A 15594-nucleotide genomic window follows, 5' to 3' on the forward strand; every position below is an offset into this window, starting at 1 on the left:
GATAGATTTTTCTATCCAAAAATCTAAAACCATTAATATTAACACCCTATTCATATGAGAGCTATGATGCCACGTGAAAAAGAGAGTACAAGATGTGAAATCTAATATAAGCCCCCTGCACAGGTGAACAAATGTTACAAGTTCTATATTTAAAATAATCTATATAAGAGTTTGTTTTGAGTAGCCTTCAAACACCTTGTTCTTAAATTTGGTTTTTAAAGGCTTGGACCACCTACAAATGTTCACATTATAAGTGCTTAAATGATAATTCAATGGCCACATAGCCTATCATCTGCACATTTCAAATATTTCATAGGTCCTTTGAAGTTTTCCGTTGTCAAAGTATGGTTAAATTTGGAGGAAAATCGGTGCTGTAGTTGAAATTGGAATACTTGTTTAATATTTTCATTTATTTAATAAGTTATAATAAAGATTATATAATTTTAAATAAAATCAGATTTATATTAAAATTATATTTTATTTTATAATACTATTATATTCTATTTTACAAAACAATTTTAATAACATTATTAAAAAGTACGATGATTAATACAAGTATTTGAAACTTTAAATTAATCTGACATAATATACATAATTTAAATTTATTTAAGAATAATATTTTCTACATATTAGTTCTCAATTTTATATACATATTTATGAAAATAAACATGAGATCAATTTAATCTCTTAGTTGTTCTATCATCCTAAAATCAAATACAATGAGCTTATTTTGTTACTAGTAAATAATAACATTCTAGATCTAAAACTGGAAACTTAGGTATTGTTGTTTTACCATGCAGGATCTCAATTGAGGAAATCGTCACAACAATAGCTTCTGTCATCTCAACTTTGTTAACAATGTATCCAAACAGTAGAAAAAATCATAGTTCAGCTACTAAATTCAATTCTTCATTTTTCCAACTCACAACATTTCAACAATTACACATGATAGGAGCTTGGTGCCTGCGCCCCTACTAAATTTTCCTATTGACTAAGCATTGCACTTATGGAGTGCAATTACTAGTAATATAGCTGGCAATCAAACTAGGTTCCCCTCTTCCTAATATAAGGGGGCCATACAACAATTGGGCTTCTTACACTGTATTCGCCACACTTCCAAGTTAATGCACCTGCTAGCATTGTTTCCACAGGTAGACCTCCACCGCTAACTGTCACAGAAAAAGACAACTTTTGTTTGACGGATGTGAAAGACAGGATATCTGGTGTTACGTCCACATCCACTCCAGAGGGTTCAATTATCTCAGACTGGTATGTACAATCTGCAAGCCCTACATTAGTCACCGTTCTGGGAAATTTAACGGAATATGATGTGTTTTCCTTAGTAAGAACCATCATGGAAGGATAGTTGAGTTGTCTCACTCCTCTAAGCTTGTTCTTAGTTACATTGGAGGGGCAGACACTATTGTCTCCTGTCACTAGGCGTAATGCTGTAGAATTGAAACCTTGGCTGCACATCATGTTGATGTAATCGTTAACGTCTGCGTCATACACAAGCCCTGGATCCATGGCCCTCACTGGATCAATAAGTCCAGACCCATATCCAAATTCTGCATCTTCATTGCCATCGAGCTTATCATTCAAAGGATGAGCTGCGAAACATTTCAAAGGTCGTAAATAAAAAGGCTTCCAGATAAATTAGTCAAATTTCCACACATATGATTGAATAATTAACATTACAAATCACATTTAGCAGTCCATAGTGAAATTAATGATAAGATTAAACCCCTAGGGTTTCTTAAATAGATAGTCCGAATTGGTCCGATCAACATTTGAAAGAAGACAAACAGCTATTGGTGATTGTAGAATCTAAATTGCAGTAGTCCATGGCATAAATTTGTAATATTACCATAAACATGACTCGCTTGATTTTTAAGTATCATTCTTGTAATATTTTGGTTCCATCCCAAAAACAAAAAGTAAGCTTTGCTTTATACTGTCCCAATAGCAAAACCCTAACAAGCTCAAGAACTGTTCATTTCAGAGCATGCTGCCATTCCTACTTGAATTGTATAAATGGGGACTTGTGTTGGCCGTTGTTCTCAAAAGATGTATTTATTAGGAGACTGCTACTACACTGATTAAAGATCTCACACAGACTGTTAAACCATATCATAAATTCCTAAGGAAGACATTGGACATGTTCCAACGCTATGGTGTATCTCTTGGAGATGCTATATCCATCTGTCCTCATAGCTAGTGAATGGAACTAAATTTTAGACTGGAAGCATGGTTTACATTATAAAACTCCTCATTTCACACAGCTTTGCTCCAAATCCTTTGGACTAGCACACTGCTGAAACTCTAACTAGGAAAATTGTAAGTAGATCTCTCTATGTATGAGATTTCTCTATAATACCTTTTTATCAAATCAACTAGCTGTAGCATATAGCTCTTTGATACTTACTTGAAAATATTTTGTATAGAAAAGCTATATGATACCTGTGGTCATGAGAGCTGACTTGATAGCAGCAGGAGACCAATCAGGATGAAATGACTTGACATAGGCTGCAGCTGCTGTGGCATGAGGACATGCCATGGATGTTCCCGAAATTATGTTAAAATCCACAAACCTTGTATCGCCGGAGTCACTAATGAGTGGTGCAACCTTGGACCAAGCAGCCAGGATATTCACTCCAGGGGCAGTGATGTCAGGCTTGTAGCAGTAAAATGGAATCAATTAGTTTATGTAGTCAGAAAATAATTAAAATGGACTTCCGATTTTCAGTCTGAGTTCTAGAATGTCACCTTAAGTAAGCTTTTATAAACTGGACTTGGACCTCTGGATGAAAAATAGGCTACTATAGGTGCAACTGCACCGTTGGGCGTAACAGTTTTCAATATTTTTGCAAGAGGTGAGCTGCAACGGAATAGAGAAACAATGCAGAATTCAAATGAAAAAATGAGGTTCATTAATGTTCAAAAAAACTTAACATGCAATAGCCAAACGCTTGTAACTGATAAGCTCATTGTTGTAGATGGTAGTTTTCCACAATCTATTGAAATTGTTTGCTGTATTTTCTGGGTAGATTGTGTTCCAATTTTGGCATCAACATTTCGGATCACACTCTGTGATCCAATTTTTCTCCTTCAGCTCTCTCATCCTGATGATGGATCACAGAGTGTGATCTGAAACGTTGATGCAAAAATTGGAACACAATCTGCCCGGAAAATACAGTAAACAAGTTCATTATTGTTTAGAATTTTATTAAAATTTCAAAACTGACAGATAAACGTTACCTACTGGCAGGTTCATTCCTGGAATAGACATAATGTAAGGAATTTTGTCTTAATGGTATATAAACTCACATGCCATACCAACTTGAGTTTTACCTTATTGCATCCAAAAACAGAATTCTGACTCAGAGTATCACAATTAACTTCATGGTTCGAGATGTTAGATCTTGGTAGTTTTTAGAGATGTATTGAGGATGTTAAAGACGTTTCCTTGTTCACAACTGTTTAAGGTGATTAATTAATACATTTACCTTGTGGAGTTGATGTAGGACTTTATCTTGTTTGCTTCTGCAGTTGTGAATATTGTTGCAGGAAGAAGATACTTTTTTGCTTCCTCAATGTCTTCCTCATTGAAATCCAAAGTAAAAATGACACCAACACCTCCAGCTGAGAGCACTACTGAATCAGTATCAAATCCGTCACAGAGAACTATCTTTCCTTTAACTTTTATGGGATCCAAAGAATCTTGATAGCATTGTCTGAAGAATACATACAACAAAATCCGGAATTTCGGTTTCAGAAAGAATATATTAACAGTGATTCTAAAACCTTAGAATATATAACAGTGAGTGTAAAAAGTGTTTAGACAGTTGTAAAGGTTAAGCAATATGTCACTCATTTTTTAAATCTTTCCCATTTACTTTGAATCAACTTGGCATTTCTTTTTGCAATGCGCCCCTTATTGGGACCTCACTTTTATCGACATTGATTCCAGAAGCAACAAATTGCTTTCTAAAAAGCATTGAAGAAATTTGTTACTGAAATCTAAAATGAATTTGTATGTCACCTTGCATCCTCTGAAGAGTAGCCCCCAGAAATATTGGGGGCATTCCCGGCGTATATTAAAGGATACCACTGCTCTTCCATGGAAAATGTGTTTATAGCCATTCCCTGTAATAAAACTAACATTTGTTAGCTCAAGATAAGCTCACTGCAAGTAGAAGTTCAAAACATAGACATAGAAGATTATGGTTAGTGCCCAATCGCAATATAGTCATTTATTTGTATGCTATACAACAAAATAAGTAATAAACAAGAAAATAGAAAACATAGCAGGTAAGATAAAATTGATCATGATAAACATCTGGGAGAATGAACTAAAAGAAAATATTACATTATGACGGTAGGAAGTTAAACCTCATCATGAAACTACTTTGAATAATTTGTTTTGTCAAATAAAAATTAAAGGATATTATGCAAAGAAAATGAAATAAACTAGTGGGAATCAAATATTTTATTAAAGAATGAATTTAAAGTATAAAACTCTAAAGTTAGTATACTAAATTTAAAACTTATAAGAAAGTGATGAGCTTTGAAAGGAAATTGTGTACTTTGTGCTAAATGGTTTCAGGAAAGGGATGAAAATTTCTCTTTTGACCATTCTATTGTCACAGTCTAAAGAGAAACGTGACATGCTTTCAAGGAGATCTTAAGAGGGAATGGGTCCAAGATTCAATCCATTCAAGATATTCAATTAGAAGTCATTTCTTATCTTTTGTGAGTTGTTCATAGTTCCCACTAATTTCTTTGTTGATTTTATAGACATAATATTTTGAATTATGTTCCTCCAGTAATATTTTGAATTATATTCTTCCTGTCGCGTTACCTGAAAATATTTCCTTCCTCAATGGCCCTATTTTCATGGATTTGGAGTAGGTGGTCTATTGATGAAAACAGATGAAACTTTGGGTTGCTATTTGTCAGAAATGACATCTTAGAGCCTTCCAAAGAATTGCAGACTTCTTATAAAAGTTAAAATTTCTTAATAATTCCTTTTTGGCCTTGATAGCTACAAATAATTATATTTATATTTATGTCTACTCTATAGCTCTATACAATATTATTTATAATAAATTTTATAAAACTACTGGGGAGAGGCTGGAAAGGCTCCCATCTTCTATCATTTTCCTAGAACAAAGGAGGCTTTTATACATGGATGCTAAACCTTTGATGTTAGTGTTATTGTCTGGGAAGTTATTTATTGTATGCATGTTAACAAGAAAAATTCTATGCTCATAAAACTTGATCTTTTAAAAGCTTATGATAGGATTTTCTAGATATTTTATGTGCCTTTGGCTTTACGACTAGATCAAATGGACCATGGCTTGCTATACCTATTCTTCCTTTTCAATTCTTATGAATTATTCTCCCTCTACCATTTTCTATTTTGTAAGAGGTCATTTCTTAATCTCTTTCTCATTTTGGCAGGGTTTGTTAGGTTTTTAAAGAAGCTGTAAGTGTTTTGGATCTATTTTTGGTATATTGTGGAAGGTATGGATCTATTTACCCACCTTCAAATTGTTAGGACTTGCCTAATGGGGAACGCTAATCTTGAGGATGTCATAAGTTTTAGGTTATCTCTTAATTTATATGGTTGTGTTGGTCAAATCTTCAATGATCATGTCATGAAAAAGTTGTGCTCATTTTACCAAACACTTTTTCTGTACAATTTAGATAGAATTTGCTAGGAAGAAAGTCATGATTAGTTGATGTGCTCTCTCAACATGGTTTGACAAGTCTATGCTTCTCAATGGTTATGCTGAATAATTTTGTGAGTATTTGTTGTAGGATTGTGAACATGATCTAAACCTTCTTCTCTGTACTAACTATACGCTCAAAAGAGACACTAATTAATTGGATTTCTAATTTCTTAATTATACTGAGAACAAGCAAAGATTGAATAAATGTGAGTTGAAGCATAGGTGAAATATATTATGATAGTGAATAGAAATCAAGAGTTTGTATCATCTTTCAAAGATGACATTCGCTCTTAAGACAATTAAAGGTTATATTCCAAATCCTCCTAGACATGTTAGGATCCTCATTTGAATGATAAGGTTTGGAGTAATTTGGTTCAGACTGCATGAATTTTGGGGACAATGTCATGTTGCAAATAATGAGGTACTTCCATTAGCAAATTTCAGATTATTTTCCAAGCTTGGTTGGCCTACATACAGAGATACTAGAAAGCTGGAAGCCGCTTTGGAAAATAATCTAATTATTTGTTCTCTTGTTGAAAGATTTTTCTTTTATTATTTTCAATTCCATCAAGAATAGGGGTTCTTTTCTTTAAGGGGTTCCCTAGTTCTTGGACAAAGTTCTTTTGGGTACGATGCCCTGGTTTCCAAGCTTTAATCCTCTTATTGTTTTTTGTTTTTTTGACCTTTAGTCTGTGTTAGAATATCCAATCTTCCCTCCCATTTTTTGACCAACAAGTATCTCTCTATTATTGGGAATTCACTTGAAAATAGGGTTTAAAGAATATGTTGGCTCTAAGTGATTGTTCCTTGGAGATGGATTCTGGAAAAGGACTAAAATTTGGGAAGCTTGACTTGAACATGGCAATACAGAAGTGCTTGATTAGAGTTAAAAATCCTTTCGCTGAAAACAAACATAAAAATCTAGATGTTATGGAAAGTTTTTTTAATTTCTGAAACTATTGCTACCTGGAGTGGAAATTAATGCTATATTAATTTTCAAGTTGTTTAGTACCAAGCGATGCAAACGATTTTGACGTTTATTTTCTAATCACAAATGAGCTACTTTTTTCAGTTGCTTTTCTCTCTGGAACTTCCTATGCTTTAAAACAATGGAAGTTGAAACCTGTATAGAAGGCAGTTCCTCGATACTTGCATGCTACTGCATCCACTTTTATGGTGAATGTGGTCCTATTAATATTTTTTAACAGTCAACTGAAATGTTTGGAATCTTATCCTCAAGAATAGTTATCCTGTTCGTTCGGAAAGATAATGTTAACCATGGAGAGGGGCTAAAATTATTCTTGCCACATGATTTGGAAAAAGAGGGGTAAAAATTTATTAAGACAGAAAGGATTACAACAAGGAAAGCTCAACAAGGAGCTCATGATTGCCAATTGCATTTTCTTCCTAGTTTTTATCTATATATTCATATAAATTTTATTTTTAAAATTTTGAATGCATGAACTTTCTTATATTTGATGAGTAACACGAAAGCTAATAAAGAAAGACAAGGAGATTCCTACTAGTATTATCTTCAAAACTTGGTGAGAGGGGCAAAACAGATTGTATTTGAAGACTCTGATAATTTGTGTTCATTGCTGCATAGTGGGTCATGCTTCTGCTAGTTGTCCAAATAATAAGAAAAAATAGTGTGTGGAGTAAATAAGAGCAAATGTGTGTTGTTGTACAAGGAATTTCCATGGACGATGCATAAAAGGGAGATTTTGATGGGAAGCTACAATCATGGATTTCTCTCTCAAGGATTTGGATTTGGATTTGAATATAATAGCAGTCTTTAGACTCTTAAGTATTGTAACAATAAAAGTTAGGACAAATAGATCCTTGCTTAATCAGCTAGGCCAAAATCATTGGAAGATTTTTGCTTCAAACCACTCTGTGTTGGGTTGGTAGTTTGTAAGTTTTTGTTGTCTTTGGCTTTTTATGGTTTCTTTGGTATTCCCGTTGGCTGTTCTCTGTTGTTTTCTAGTTCACGTGTATCTCTCTGTTGTACAAAGGTTAGGGCCCTTTCAAAATCCCTACTTACCAAAACATGAAAACACATTAAAGTTGAGTAGTTTATATAGCTTGCTGATTTTGTGAATCAAACAATTCATGTTTCGGATATTTTACAATTAGCACTCACTGATGATATGTCACTTATAGTAACAAGATTGAAAATGGCATCTAAACGGATTTAAAAAAATCCATTTGGATAAGGATTTATTGTAGCATTTTTGCACTGCTTCCAATTCAGGACTTAGTGAAAATATAATACTCTATACCAGGATCTATTAGACAATCCTGATTTTCCAACTACTAAAATAATATAACACGGTAGGGTTTAGATACCTGCAAAGTTATATTGTTCCCCAGAACAAGTGGGGAGATGAATTCCCGATCAGTTGTGCTGGCAGCCACAGTGAGTGTCCAGGGATTATAGTTGCAAACATTCTGTAGATGAGGTCCAGCATTTCCTGCAGAAGCTGATACCAAAATGCCTCTTTTCATGGCATGAAATGATCCAATTGCGATTGAATCTTCAAAGTATTCCAAGAGAAAGCCTGCCTTTCCAACTGAAATAGAAATGATATCTACTCCATCATCGATGGCATCATCAAATGCAGAAAGAACATCTACATCTGCACATGTTCCATTAGGTGCCCAACAGACCTTATACATAGCAATCCTTGCACCAGGTACACCCCCACGAGCGTCTCCTTGCGCCACTCCAAGAAGGCTTGCATTTTTCACAACATTCCCAGCTGCTGTGGATGATGTGTGTGATCCATGACCATGACCATCTCTCGGTGACAAGAAATCTTTAGCTGGATCACCATTCAACCCTTTGTTGTAGAAGCGTGCTCCAATAATTTTTCTGCTGGAGTAACATGTTTAGAGAACCATATAATAGTACAGTGGTAGTCTCAATTTTAAACCAAATAACTACTATTGTTGTTTCAGTACATATCTGAATTCCAGTACAAATTTAGATTTGACAACCTTATTCAAACCTGGCAACCTTAGAAACTAGTTTGTGAATCCCAAATATAACATCTTACAAAATTTGTACTTATTCTCGAGTCCAAACAAATAGATCTTCAAACGGATGAAATTGGAACGCAAAAGTATTTTGATGTTTATGATTACGTTTCATAATCCATCATGAACATTTTGTTCATTTTGGCCAATAAGGCCTACAGTGTGAAATCTTAGATGTGGATTTCTTTTAATATACCTTATGTCAACTCATAATGGTATAATTCAGAATTATATATCAAGTTAAGTTTTATAATCTTGACTTTTGACCAAGCTTGTAATACAACATACGTTCCCAATCCAATTTTACACCGAGTTAAATAGACTTATCCTTTATGGGGCTGGGGTTTGGGATTATTCATAGTAGTAGAAAACTGAGCTAGTACTTAAATTTAGAGTTATGATATGTATATAGGCTATAAATACAATTGGAAGGAAGTTGAATAACAGTGCAGGAGAAAATAAAGCAGCCTATCAGCAGTGAAATTAAGATATGATTTATTGTGCAATAACATGACTGAATGCTCAATATATTCTTTTGCATGGGTCTTTTGAAATTATTGGTCATGATCAGTATAATTTTTGCTACACTGAAATGTTAGTGTTAGGTAGGTCTATATTAAATTTGAGGCTGAAGAAGGCATCTGATGGTGAATGTTGAGAAACAGAGACATACTGACTACTATAAACTTTGTGTTGTATCATTTATCTATTATCTATCATCTCTTCGTGGCCTAAATCATAAATTGCAAAATGCAAGCCTGTGAATACTCAGTGGAGTTGTCGAGTACTCTTTACTTTTTGGCTCCGTGAGTTTTTCATTAGTTAGTGTTGGAAGTGTGAAGCCCAACAAACATTATTATAATGTCTATTATGTTTTTAATATGCTTTTCCTTCCAAATGCGTGTCTCTTCAATTCCATGAGACACTTCATAAAATTGGTGATTGGAGATGTTTATTTATTCAATTGCTTTCTGAATACTGCTATAGTATGTGTACAAACACAAGAATATTAATAAGAGATTTCCCCTCCTGAATTTGGATCTAACCAAATTGGTGAACCACTATAAATCATGTGTCATATTGTACGTGTGTTTTCTAACTGTTTTACATTTGCTGTTCTGTATTTTCTGTTCATACTTTTCAAATGTCTTCACAATTGGTATCGGAGTCATGGAAGAAATGAAAGTGCAGAAATTCACTGGACAAAATTTTAGTTAATGGAAGGTACAAATGCAATTCTTGCTGATAAAGCAAGATCTTTCTTCTGCACCAGAGGGTAAAACAAAGAAGCCAACTACAATGAGCAATGAAGATTGGGAAAATCTTGACAAGAAGGCAATGGCAACTATATTTCTCTCATTGTCCAACAATGTTCTTTTCAATGTCGCAAATGGAACTTCAACCAAAGTAGTTTGGGACAAACTCAAAGCCATGTATGAAATGCATCAGTTGCAAACAAAGTCTTCATCATGAAGAAGCTTTACAAACTCAAGATAAAGGAAGGAAGCATTATGCCAAACCATTTTAGTGAGTTAAACACTCTAATAAGCCAAGAAAATTCAGTTGGCATGACACAAGATGATGAGAAAAAGGTTGTTCTCTTGTCTGCTCATTACCAAACAACTGGGGTGGACTTGTGACACTGATAAGCACTTTGGTATCCGGTAAGGATAAGCTGGTTTTTTATGATGTACTGGCAACTCTTCTCAGCTAGGACACTAGGAGAAGAAACCAAGAACACTCAATCAATGAAGCTTTAATGTTTCTAGGCACTAAGAATAGAGGAAGAAGCCACAATAGATGTAGAAATAATCACCTGAAGGTCAAAATCAGCTAGGAGATAGAAGTCAAGAGGGAGAAATGGTGATTGCTGGTTTTGTGGAAAATCTGGCCATGTTAGAAAGGATTGTATAAACTACAAGAAAGCACAAGAAAGCACAAGAAAGAGTGCGGGACAACGAAGTAAATACAACTTGTAACAAGGATGATGGTATCTTGATATCATCAACAAGCGAGACTACTTCAAACTCTTGGGTCTTGGAATTTGACACGTCATTCCATGCCTCACCATGTAAAAAATACTTCACAAATTATCAAGAGGATAAGTTTGGAGAAGCATATTTAGGAGATAGTAAAGCATGAGAAATTATTGGTAAAGGTGATATTTTTATTGTCATTAAATAGAGACAGTAAATGGTTAAAAGATGAGGCAGTCGTGTTCCCAAATTAAAAAGAAATCTGATTTTGGTAAGTCATCTCTACACACAAGGCTTTCTTACTTCTCTAGCCGACATATGGAAAGTAACCAAAGGTTCCTTGATAGTTGCAAAAGGAGATAAAATTGGTAATGTACATATTGTTGAAAACATTGGTGAAGTGGGAGCTGCCATGGGAGTTGTGGACAACTTGGCACTATGGCATCAAAGGCTCGGTCACATGAGCAAGAGGGCCTTGATGTTATGCACAAAAGGGAACAACTACCGGGGCTCAATTCCATTGATTTACAATTTTGTCAACATTGTCTTTATGACAAACAGAAGCGTTTCAGCTTCTTCAAGTCCAAACTTGAAAAAAGATAACACCATTAGCGCTGGTCTACTCCAATGTATTGGGTCCAACTAAGATAACCTCCAGTGGAGGAGCAAATTATTTTGTTACATTTCTCCATGATTTCACAAGAAAAGTACGGACATATATGCTTTATAGAAAGTCTGAAGTATTCAGTAAGTTTAAAATTTTCAAAGCATTAGTTGAAAATCAGATTGCTGTTCTGTATTTTCTATTTGCACTTTCAAATATCTTCACAGTTAGTGAGCTCTTACACATGAAAAAACAAAAAAAGATATAAATATTGGTGCAGGTAAAATATTGGTTGAAACATGTTTTCAAGACTTTTCTTATTCTATAAAACTATGCATTTTCTCTTTGCAGCCCCTTATCATCAAGGTTCTTCAAAATCTGCGAGCCCTTCCTCATGAAGTTCCTGAGTTCTGCCAAAGTTTTGTCAATTATTTTTAAGCTTTTGTCTAGTTGAAAATTTTGAACTCGCCAAGTATTCTCTGAAACTGAATCTGCAACCTATTTCTTTAAGCCTTAAAATATGCATGACACAATTCTTTAGCACTAGATCTAGTTAAATAGCTGAGACTGTCAGACAATGGTGACAACAAACATAAGGTTTCAAAGCCAGGAAGACATACGCGGAAACATATAGGTCCTGATAGGAAAACTCCCATTACAGTTTTTTCTAGCAATTGACTTTGTCTGGAGTATTTATTATTGGCTTTAGCTGCTTAATGTCTTGTACATTCGTTTTGCTTTTTCAAATTTGTTTTACAGAGGTTTTTAGCATTCTTTTTGTTCTCCTTAATAATAATTTCAACTTCTTGTTAAGAAGTAACAGATCTCTAGTCCTCATGATTAATGAGATCTTCCACATGAAAAATGGCTATACCATTGCAATGTTTTGTTTACATGCTAGATGGTCAGATGTTGTGGTGATATTATATATTATAAATTGTTGGTATCAAAAAGTTTGAATTACAGTTGACTTCAAAGTTTAGGAAATACATGTATTGCGATAACTCTTTGCATCTATTTGATATTAAATTTGTTGAAATATTAATTTGGGGTTCATTTTATATTGTGTTGGCTGAATGGTGGTGTTGTTGTTGTTGTGATTAGTACTTTTAAGGTTCAAATTCCTTTTGGGCTATTGTGGTGCCTTTGCTGATCCGATGTGCTTATGAATTTGAGTCTCGTCATTAATTAATAATAATTGATAACTGAGGATGAGGTCTCCAGTTTGTGATTCATCAGTCTATAGCTCCGGATAAAAAATGTTTAACATGTGCCAAAATCATCAATGGCATTAAAAAAATTACTGCCCATTTAAATTGTTTGGTTGCAGTGCAGTCAAAATTCCGACAATAATAAAATGGAAATAACTTACTTGTTGCAGGCCGTAAAATCTGATGTAGTTTGACATTTTCCTTTCCATTTAGATGGAACTGGGCCAAAGCTACTATCACTAAAACTCTCTGACTCTGGCCATATTCCTGCAACATATGCCCATTTGAAAACTGCTCAGCATAATCAAAACATATAAATATAAACGAGCAATCACCTTTGAGCTCTGGATTTTTCATGTTAATTCAGCGGTCCTTACTTTTTATACAAATATAAAATAGATAGGACAACAATTCTCAAAGTCTAATGATTAAATCAACATACCTGTGTCTAGAACTCTAACAATAGCATACCTGTGTCTAGAACTCCAACAATAACGTCGCTTTCATATGGCAAATTTCTCTTTATATTTTGAGGGAAGCCTAAGAAATCCCACGATCTTGTTGTGAAGAGAATATTTTCTTTGTTTTCAAATACAGAGAGAACCCCCTCAATGCCTACATTTTTATTAAAAATAAAAATAGTCTCTATCAACAAGAGTGATGGTATTTTATACCAGTTGAAATATATCCTAGGAAAAATGGTCCATAACATTGTTCCACTGATTGCTACCTATTAATTCAATTGAAATAAGAATCTAACGCAACAAACTCTAAAGAATTAGGTAGAGAGAAATCAACATTGAATAAATACTCTTAAAACTTATTTTTGTAAAATACTATTCTAGAATGAGTTTGACAAATATACTAGATGACACTACATAACCTGACATCCCCAACTTAATATAGTAGTTACAAACAAAAGTTTCAATTTCTAACACTTCTCCAATGCTAAATAAGTGGTACATCATTCACCCCTCTTTTTAATATTTTGGACCCTTGCGTCAAAGTCACATAGTAGATTTGTTCTATAAATTATAAGAATTTGATAGGAAAACAATGTAAGAATGTGATAGGCCTTTTTATTTAACAAATTAAGTTTGTTTTTGCTAGATTTTTATTTTTAAAAAATAATGTAAACACACACACACACACACACACATAATATTAATTATCAAACAACTTCTTATTTATTGTAATTCCATTTCATTTAAAAAAATCATTGTCATTTTCAACTTGAAGCATAATTAAGGGGGAATGATTCATTTTATTAATTTTTAAGGATTTGAAAAGTTAGTAGATGATACTTGTTTCTTTTATCAAGTGGAAGTTATTTTTAGTGTTAAAATATGTGATGATTTGTCAAAGATAGTTTTGAATATTTTTTAGTATAATTCATTAATTTGTATTTTATGAGGGGTTGTATACAATTATACATTTTATAATCATCAATTTGTCAAATCCACATGTTATGAGACTTCACTCTTGTGAGCATCACCTAGGTGCAATATGTTGTAAGTTGACCATTTATGCTTATTCACTCGTGGACATCACTTTGATTAAGGTTGTGGATAGCAAGTATGAGGTTGGGCATAGTAGAGCATTGCATTGATTATTCTCTTATAATAGCTTGCTTCTTGTTGTGTTGTTGAACAAATTTTTGTTTAGACCATGCAAAAGATTCCAGAATCTTTTAAAAACAAACATTGTTTTTGATTGATGGTAAGAACAGGTTTTGAAGGGAGCCCAAAACCCTCCACAGTTTCTCATCAAGGAGTATTGAACTAAGCATAACCAAAGAGACCATCTGCCAGGAGATTGTTGCAACTCGAAACATAGACGAAAAAGGAGCCCTACAAAACAAGGCCAAAGGGATTGATAGATTAAAAAATAAAGGAATGAAGTCCCAATTTGCTCTGAGGGAAAGAAACCCTTAACCAACTAAAACAAGGAAAACACTAGTATTTTCCTTTGCCTCACTTTTTTTGGGAACAAAGATTCATATCAAATTGAGGAGAGGACTTCTTACAATGTTTTCTAGTAACAAGGATCCCCCTCGCCATAGCCAACGAAATCACCACCTGAGAATCTATTAGTAAATAGTTTTGTCCTTCGGATAGTAATGCAAACAATGACTCAATATGCTTCAAAAGAAGAACAAAATATACTAACAATTGGATTGATTATCATTTCATTGATAATCTTTCTCTAAATTGAGAGGTACAACTTCCTCATAGAAGATATACAATGAATGTGACAAACTGATTATGTCTTTAACTTGAAGACACGAAGGGTTTTCTGATATTCATCCATCAATATGGAATAAATGCGATTATCAAATTAACTCCTAAAGAGAGAAAGAAAAGAAATAACCCTATGATAACCTATTTGACTTTCTAAATTATAGAAGAGACAAGAAGAGTTGCAAATATCATTAAGAAAAATATAAGTATGTGGACCATAAGATTATGTACATCACGTATCTAATGTAATAATGTAGAATTGTATCTAAAACAAGAAATAAAAGACCACAAGATCCTTTAAAACTAGAATATGAATGCACAAACCATAGGATCAAACACATGCATACTCTTTTTATTTTAGAAACATAACAAAATAACAACAATATTATTCCATCCCTCCATTACAATCAGTCTGCAGAAAATAAAACAACTCTCCCTTCCATATTACAAACTAGAACTCCCTTTTCCTGTAGCAGCTGTAGAACTTGTAGATTGGAAACAGAAGAACCCCTCACCCATCATTTTGTGGTCTATTTATCTTCTCCTTCTATTGGTTCTATTTCAGTTTGAATAACTATTTCTTGGAACTGCTCGCATCTCCAAATATTCACCCACTTGTTTTGTCCTCGTATGATTTTTAAATAGAATTACGTATTCTATTATCTATTAGTGAGGAAGGGTAATGTATCAAGGATAAACATAATGTTTACTAAACATTATGATATTGCTTACATTCCTCCAAGTTACACTTATGGACACCTATCACTACTATGTCATCATTCAAATCTA

At 33.7% G+C, this 15594-nt stretch overlaps 1 protein-coding gene across 1 annotated transcript in view; it reads right to left on the reverse strand.

Moving 5' to 3' along the window:
- Positions 1–808: 808 nt before the first annotated feature.
- The window catches only part of LOC149544177 (subtilisin-like protease SBT4.3), a 28558-nt gene continuing 13772 nt past the window's right edge, over positions 809–15594 (reverse strand). Inside the window, exons 4-11 of the mRNA XM_089795927.1 lie at positions 13008–13065; positions 12727–12832; positions 8085–8610; positions 4043–4146; positions 3507–3734; positions 2767–2878; positions 2461–2674; positions 809–1610 (exon numbers count right to left, since the gene is read on the reverse strand). Of these exons, the coding sequence (XP_089652053.1) occupies positions 1045–1610; positions 2461–2674; positions 2767–2878; positions 3507–3734; positions 4043–4146; positions 8085–8610; positions 12727–12832; positions 13008–13065 (1914 nt within the window). The 3' untranslated portion in view covers positions 809–1044. The remainder of the gene's footprint in view (positions 1611–2460; positions 2675–2766; positions 2879–3506; positions 3735–4042; positions 4147–8084; positions 8611–12726; positions 12833–13007; positions 13066–15594) is intronic.

Source organism: Cupressus sempervirens, chromosome 8 (assembly GCF_028749045.1).
Source record: "Cupressus sempervirens isolate cs-2001-9-10 chromosome 8, ASM2874904v1, whole genome shotgun sequence".
Taxonomy (NCBI): Eukaryota; Viridiplantae; Streptophyta; class Pinopsida; order Cupressales; family Cupressaceae; genus Cupressus; species Cupressus sempervirens.